At 46.0% G+C, this 6,813-nt stretch overlaps 1 protein-coding gene across 1 annotated transcript in view; it reads left to right on the top strand.

Annotated features, from left to right (window-relative positions):
* vps13c (vacuolar protein sorting 13 homolog C) overlaps window positions 1-6,813 on the top strand; it is a 99,797-nt gene that overhangs the window by 20,792 nt on the left and 72,192 nt on the right. The window contains exons 19-29 of the mRNA XM_008302577.1: window positions 17-159; window positions 1,316-1,508; window positions 2,070-2,184; window positions 2,589-2,725; window positions 2,877-3,003; window positions 3,117-3,234; window positions 3,321-3,453; window positions 3,694-3,766; window positions 4,046-4,146; window positions 4,235-4,388; window positions 6,482-6,561. Coding sequence (XP_008300799.1) covers window positions 17-159; window positions 1,316-1,508; window positions 2,070-2,184; window positions 2,589-2,725; window positions 2,877-3,003; window positions 3,117-3,234; window positions 3,321-3,453; window positions 3,694-3,766; window positions 4,046-4,146; window positions 4,235-4,388; window positions 6,482-6,561 — 1,374 coding nt within the window. The remainder of the gene's footprint in view (window positions 1-16; window positions 160-1,315; window positions 1,509-2,069; window positions 2,185-2,588; window positions 2,726-2,876; window positions 3,004-3,116; window positions 3,235-3,320; window positions 3,454-3,693; window positions 3,767-4,045; window positions 4,147-4,234; window positions 4,389-6,481; window positions 6,562-6,813) is intronic.

Here is a 6,813-nt window from a genome sequence, read left to right as displayed (position 1 = left end):
GTGAACTCTGTTTCAGTACGTTGCCGTGGTCGTCACTTTCCAGCTGCTGAGGACTTCGGTGACAGTCAGAGAGCAGCCCGACGTCCCGGAGATCCTGAAGATCCAGATGATCGACCTCAGCACCAAAATCTCCCAGAGACCAGGCGCTCAAGCCATCAGGTCAGAGACTCTAATTCATGTGTGCAATGACTCAGATATAAAGACTGAAGAGTGGACAAAATGTTTACATACGGTACATATTTAATTATTACAAACTTCTTCACTCTATTCTTCTCCCTTTTAAAAAAAACAAGCCTTTTCTACCAGCTGGTGTGCTCGACAGGCATGTTTTCTTTTGAAAAGAAAATCCCCAAATGACACTTTAATGACAATTTATCAGCAAGGAACTGAAAACAAGCAAAATCATTACATTTTCAATCAGCTGGTCCTTGAATGTACCATGTGGGATGCGTGGTTCTGTCTGGAAAATAAACCAAATCTGAGCTTAAACTTGTAATATTTCATCATGGTCACTGGATTCTACTGCGAAACATGGAGGCTATAGATTACTGTAGTAATAATGAAATAAAACTAATTGATTGTTAGTAAAGTCTTACAACCTCTACAAACTTTAAGGCAGGTTAATCTGTCGTTTTGTGTCTCGCTTTCTTGTTTTTGTTGTTTGGTGTTTTGTTCCTGCCATTACACGTCTTGTTTTGCTTGTTTCATCTCCACATATTGAACTATTTCTATTTTTACAGCCTCGACAGGCTTTTCAGCAGCAGTTCACCTGAAAACTCTGTTCACTGTCAGTCACAGTTATGGAGAATCAGAACCAGGACGTTTTGTTAGGTTTTTAGAGAATCATTAGTGCAAATGCTCTGTGTTTTAGAGAATTTTTACATGAGTCTTGTAGAATAAGGTGATTTTGATGAAATGTCCAGATTTTAAACTCACACTTCACGTCAGACATGACTGGTGGAAGGAAAGTTAAAAGTCTTAATTATTTCTGTCTTTACAGATTTTTTTAAACATGCCAGTGGGTTTTGGGGTTCAGAAGGTTAAATACATCATAAATACATCATTTATTTATATACTGATGGATTAGCCACATTCCACACGAGTCTCCAGAAAGTTCTAAGTAAGCCTAGAATAGAATAGAAAAATACTTTATTTATCCCAGTCTGGGAAATTACTGAAGCCTAACCCTGTTTCATGTGAGAATGTTACAGATGTTCTTCAGTTTGTCCTGAAATGGACATTTTCCTCTACAGAGGAGAAACCGAAGGTGAAATGTTCTGAAACACAGTTCTTGGCTTGGTTTCTGCTCCTGCAGGGTGGAGGCGGCGCTGCAGCACTGGTACGTCACTGGGCTGCAGCAGCAGGGGGCGGTGCCGTCGCTCGTCGCCTCCGTCGGGGATTCGTCCTCATCTCTGCTCAGCGTCGTGTTTGAGTTGAATCCTGAGGAGAGCGCCGGCGACCAGCTGCTCAGAGTCCACTCCCAGCCAGTGGAGATCATCTACGACGCGGTAAACATGAGCTGCCTCCATCCCGACCTGCTTCACCTCCACCCTGCTCACTCCTGCTTCAACTTAAGGCTTTTTGTCTATTTTAGTCTAAACTTTATGTAGCGACCCACAGGTTGGATCATAGCCCAAATGGCTCAGCCAGGATCTGTTTCTGTGGAGACTGATATCCAGACTTTTGCTGTTTTCACTGTAACTGAACAAACTTCAGTTGGAGGGTTCAGCCGATGTGTGTGGTGGCCACCTGCTGGAGGTCAGCTTCACAGTTTGGTGTCTGACTTCACCACTGGTCTGAATCCTGCTCAAATCGACATGAAGCTTTGAAGTTTTCACCTCAGTGTTATTGTTGTAGCACCAGTTCACAGCATAAGTCTTCCAAAGGCCGTACAGATCCAGAGGAACCTGAAACCTGCCCTGTACCAGGAAACAGTCACTGTTATTCTGTCACCTCCGTCATCCGGTCTGTTTCCCTGTTCGTCCTCTGCTGCTCTTCTGTTTGAAAGGTTTTTTGTGTTTTTCTTTGACTTGAATAATAAATCAGTTTGTCGTGTTTCCTGGGTGCAGCTGACGGTCAACAGTATGGTGGACTTCTTTAAGACGGGGAAAGGTGTTGACCTGGAGGTGCTGACGTCAGCCACGCTGTCCAAACTGGAGGAGATCAAAGAGAAAACTGCTACAGGTGAGTTCAGCTAAACTTTTTCATTGTTCGCTTCCAGAACAACTTGAGAGAGCTGAGAGAACCGGGTCATCTGTGGTATTTCTGTTCAAAACCACAAGGGGTTCCGATATTTCTTTCTTTCTGCTTCACAGAATTGACCTTAAACTTATGAGCTGTCGTTATTTCAGCTGTAGTTCAGTCACCGCTGTGGTTCTTCTGAAAGCTGAATGTGGAGACTCTGGCCACAACTCAGCAGTTAATCAGAAGATTACAAAGGCTGCAGTTCAGGACCAACGAGGTCCGGCTCTTAGAAAAGCCACTGATGCTGAAAGTTACTTTCTCAGAGTCTGTCGACGTACTGATCAGTCGGTTCAGCTGAGGACACTCTGGTCCACGTCAGAACTGACGGGTTCTGGTTTGTGCAGGTTTGTCTCACATCATTGAGACCAGAAAGGTTCTGGACCTGCGGATTGACCTGAAGCCATCCTACCTGCTGATACCAAAGTCGGGTTTCTACAGCAACACGTCAGACCTCATTATCGTCGACTTCGGCAGCTTCCAGGTCAGAGCTTCTTCTCATTTGTTCACTTATTCACACATAATGTCATCATGTTGATTTCAAATGATTTAAGCCGGCAGACACAACATCAACACAACCCTGTGTGTAGTTCGTTACCTCCAGCTGTGCCATTCAACTCTGTGTGTGTCTGCAGCTGAACAGTGTCGAGCAGAGCGTCAGTTCGTCTTCGTCCTTCTCGTCTCTGGAGGAGATCATGGATCGAGCCTATGAGAGATATAGCGTGGAGCTGAGACGAGTTCAGGTGCTCTACAGCAAGTCAGGTAGACAACTACACAACTAGACAGATACAGAACACACAACACAGAACTACACAACCACACAAATACATAACAAGCCTGTCAGTACTTTCTTAAATCAGGTGAACTGATTCCAGGTGAGGCCTGGAAGTCGGCTCGGCTGCAGGGTTCATCCGTCCAACACATCCTGCAGCCAATGGACTTTACTCTGCACCTGGCCAAGTGTATGGTGGACAAGGATGCCAGAATGCCCAGGTGGGACTCACCTGTGGACAGGTGTCCAGTGTTTCTTCTGACTCACCTGTGGACTTTACCTGAATAGCGTTTGGTTGGTGTTTCAGGTTCAAAGTGTTGGGCGAGCTGCCACTGCTGCATGTTAAGATCTCGGACCAGAAGATCCAGAACGTTCTGGAGCTGGTTGACAGCATCCCGCTGCCCAACATGGGCTCCTCCCCCTCCACCCCCACAGAGAAGGTACCCTTGGTGTAGTCCTGTCTGTTGTCGCCTTGACATACAAACCTGTTTGGGACTGGGATGTTTATGGAGTGAAGGGGAACTGGGCAGACTGATGGTGGGAACATTTAAAACGTTAAAAGTAAAGCCACAGATGAAAGCATTTCCAGGAGTAGCAGTTCTTAAATTGCAGGAAGACCTTTGGGGAGTGGGATGTAACTCTGTACTGATGTGACCATATTTGGGCATTTCCTGCGACAGGTGCTGTCCTTGGCAGAGTCCAGGCCGCGACCACTCAGCCTTCACCCCGCCCTCCTTGGCACTATGGAAACAGGTCAGTGTTCCTGCACTCGGATTGGCTGCTCAACAGTGTTGGTTCATTAAACATTAAAAACAGTTTTGATGTGAAACTAAGAATCACTTGTGACCACAATGTATATTTCAGCCCGTCAGTCAGTCACAGATGTGTTCGTTTCACCGTCGCTGCTTTATTGTTTTCTACACTGGACTGGACTGTGATGTGTTTTCTATTTGATTCAATTTACATTTTTAATAATATATACATTTGAATTCAACTCAAATTCAATTCAAACACAAATGAATTTGTGTTCAGATTCAGACGAAGACACCAGTGAAAAGTCGGCAGATGAGGAGCACCAGCGCTCGGCTCTGGAGGACCTCACAGATGTTCACTTTAAATTTGAAGTCAAGGAGGTTCGCTTGTTTTTTGTAGTCTCAGCTCATCAGAGCATCATGTGACTGGAGGTGGGAGGAGTTAAACATTGGACCTCTGTGTGTTCAGGTGCTGCTGGAGCTGACCCGGCAGGTGGACCAGGAGAAGACCGTCCTGTCCTTCAGCGTCTGCCAGCTGGGAGCTGAAGGGAAGAGGCGGAGCTTTGACCTGAGCTTCACCTCGTACCTGCGACGAGTCACGCTCGACTATTGCGACGTACCAGGTAGCACCACAGGCACTGTTTATATCGATAAGTCCAAGCTCTTCACATCACGATTCAGACTTTAGATCTGACTGGCTGAACCACGTAGGCTCAGAGGATGTCGGAGCTCGTCAGTGAAAACTAACCCTCACTCTGTCACAGCTGGTTCAGAACTGAAGAAGCTGTGTTCAGGTGTAAAACAGATTCCTGTCTGTCGGTAGAATCATGAAATGTTCGTCTTTATCCTGATGAGTGTTGGTAGAAAACCTGAGGGACAGTGATGATCCTCTGTTTTTATACATACAGAGGGATGCTGACAATGTTCTAAAGGCTAGAAACAGTGTTTCCTCTACGTTCATCGAGCAGCGCCGGCCCGCCATTCCTAAATCCTCGCCGCCGCTTCTTCAAAATTCGTTCTTTCTTTCTTTTTCTTTTTTTGTTGTTGTTGCAAATATACCACCGCCGTATGTCTCCACCTTCACAGCAGAGTCCTGCACTGGGCTGGGTGCTCTGCTATGGTAAACTACAGATAACCATCTTGCTCAGTCTCTGCTCTCTGGGGGTTAGTACGACGTTAATTGCTCACGAGAGATGGCCTTGAAAGTGACGCTGTTTATTCTGCTCATAGAAAAGACTGCATGAGAACAAATAGTTTAATCTCAGACAGATGTGACACCAGAACCTCCTGGTTCACTCTGTTAAAGTCATCTCTGGTCTCACACCGGTCTGAGCACCGCGGCCACCAGCAGCAGCTAGCGCAGCCTGCTATGTGGGGCGTTCAGGGAACGTCGTAAACTGTAGCGTCTATGGATAAGAACATGTTCAGCAGGTCAGATGTTTCTCCTGTGACCAGGTGGGAGGTGAGACCAGATGAGAAAGTGGGTCACACCGGTAACAAAGTCAGTCTGGACTCCTGTGTGGACTTCTGTGAACCCCCTTCTGTGAACCGCCATCAGTTTCTGAAAAACTAAGTGTGATTTTTTTTTGTCCTGTTTGAACAAACGACATGTGATCCTCATTGGAACAGTTTCTACATCACTGCGTTGACGTACCATTCCTACACATGAAAGTAATGCCCTGATGGCTGCACACCAACAAACAGCTGATCCGAGCATGTGTTGACAGTAACAGTAAATTCAGCTCCACAAGCTTGTGTTGCTCTGCTCAGCAGAAGCAACTTGGAGGTGTTTCCATCTCATCATCAGGGTTTTCTTGCATGTTCTGCCTGTTTCAGATCCTTCACAACATTTCAGCTGGATTGAAACCTTGGCTCTGTGTCAGTTCCACAACCTCCATTTGTTCTTTCTGGTGATGGATCTTTCTGGCTCATGAACCTATTGAAGGTCCACTTCTAATTCGCGTTCATCTTTCAGAGAGATGAGATTATCTCCCACCTTTCTTTGATGTAATGCCAACTTCGTAGTTGAACCAGTGTTCTTTCTGGACAGTAAAGGCTGTTTCCTCCCTGCAGGTCAGAATTGTCTCTTTCTGACTGTAGCTGCAGCTGCAGTTTCCTGCACATCCTGGATTAAACTTTGGCCTTCTTTGTGCCTATTTTCATGCCTTTGTGACTGAAGATACTTGATGGTCAAAGTCTGGAAATCTGCACCACTTGCAAATGACTTTTGCACATGGGAATGATTTGTTTAAGATAACTTGGAGATCTTCTGCCCTAGCCCTAACCCCGCAGACTACTTACACTCTTTGATGAGACAGGTGCACCACACTGCAAAAGCACTGCTCAATAATGGCTTGAGGAGCACGACAAAGAGCTCGAGGGGTTGATCTGACCTCCAAACTTCCCAGATCTCAGTTTGGTCGAGCATCTATAATACTACAAGAAAATTCTGATCCAAGGAGGTCCCACCCCAGAACCCAGAGTACCCTCAGAGGTCCGGCGTCCAAGGCCCGACGGGTTGCTGCTGTTTTGTCATCCCAAGGGAACTTATACAATATTTGTCTGGTGGTTTTAATGTTGTGGCTGAGTGGTGGATGTAGAAGAGGGCAACAGTTTGCAGGAGATGTACTGATTGTTCACCTGCTCGGGTAAACTGTGTCTCTGTGATACAGTAGGTCCTACTCTTTGTTGAATGTGTTTTTAATCTGCATTTCAGGTGGCAGAAACCATCCTCTCCATTTAATCAGCTCCTCAGAGCAGCAGGACTCCAACCTGCTGAAGGTGGAGTACATCAAGGTGAGTCAAAACACACTCACCCGTACACCGTCACACTTCCTGATGTCTCTGCCACACCTTCTGATGATATCTGACACAGATGTCTAACAGGACAAAGTGATAAAATGAGGGGATGGAACATCCTGGAAGATGCAGTATGGACAGACACAAGTTTAGGGAGTGATGGGAGGGGTTTATGTAGTGATGGGAGGGACTTAGGGAGTGATGGGAGGGGTTAATGTAGTGATGGGAGGAGTTTAGTGAGTGATGGGA

Source organism: Stegastes partitus, unplaced genomic scaffold (genome assembly GCF_000690725.1).
Source record: "Stegastes partitus isolate 25-593 unplaced genomic scaffold, Stegastes_partitus-1.0.2 Scaffold1840, whole genome shotgun sequence".
Lineage (NCBI taxonomy): Eukaryota > Metazoa > Chordata > Actinopteri > Pomacentridae > Stegastes > Stegastes partitus.
This window is presented reverse-complemented; position numbering and strand designations above follow the sequence as displayed.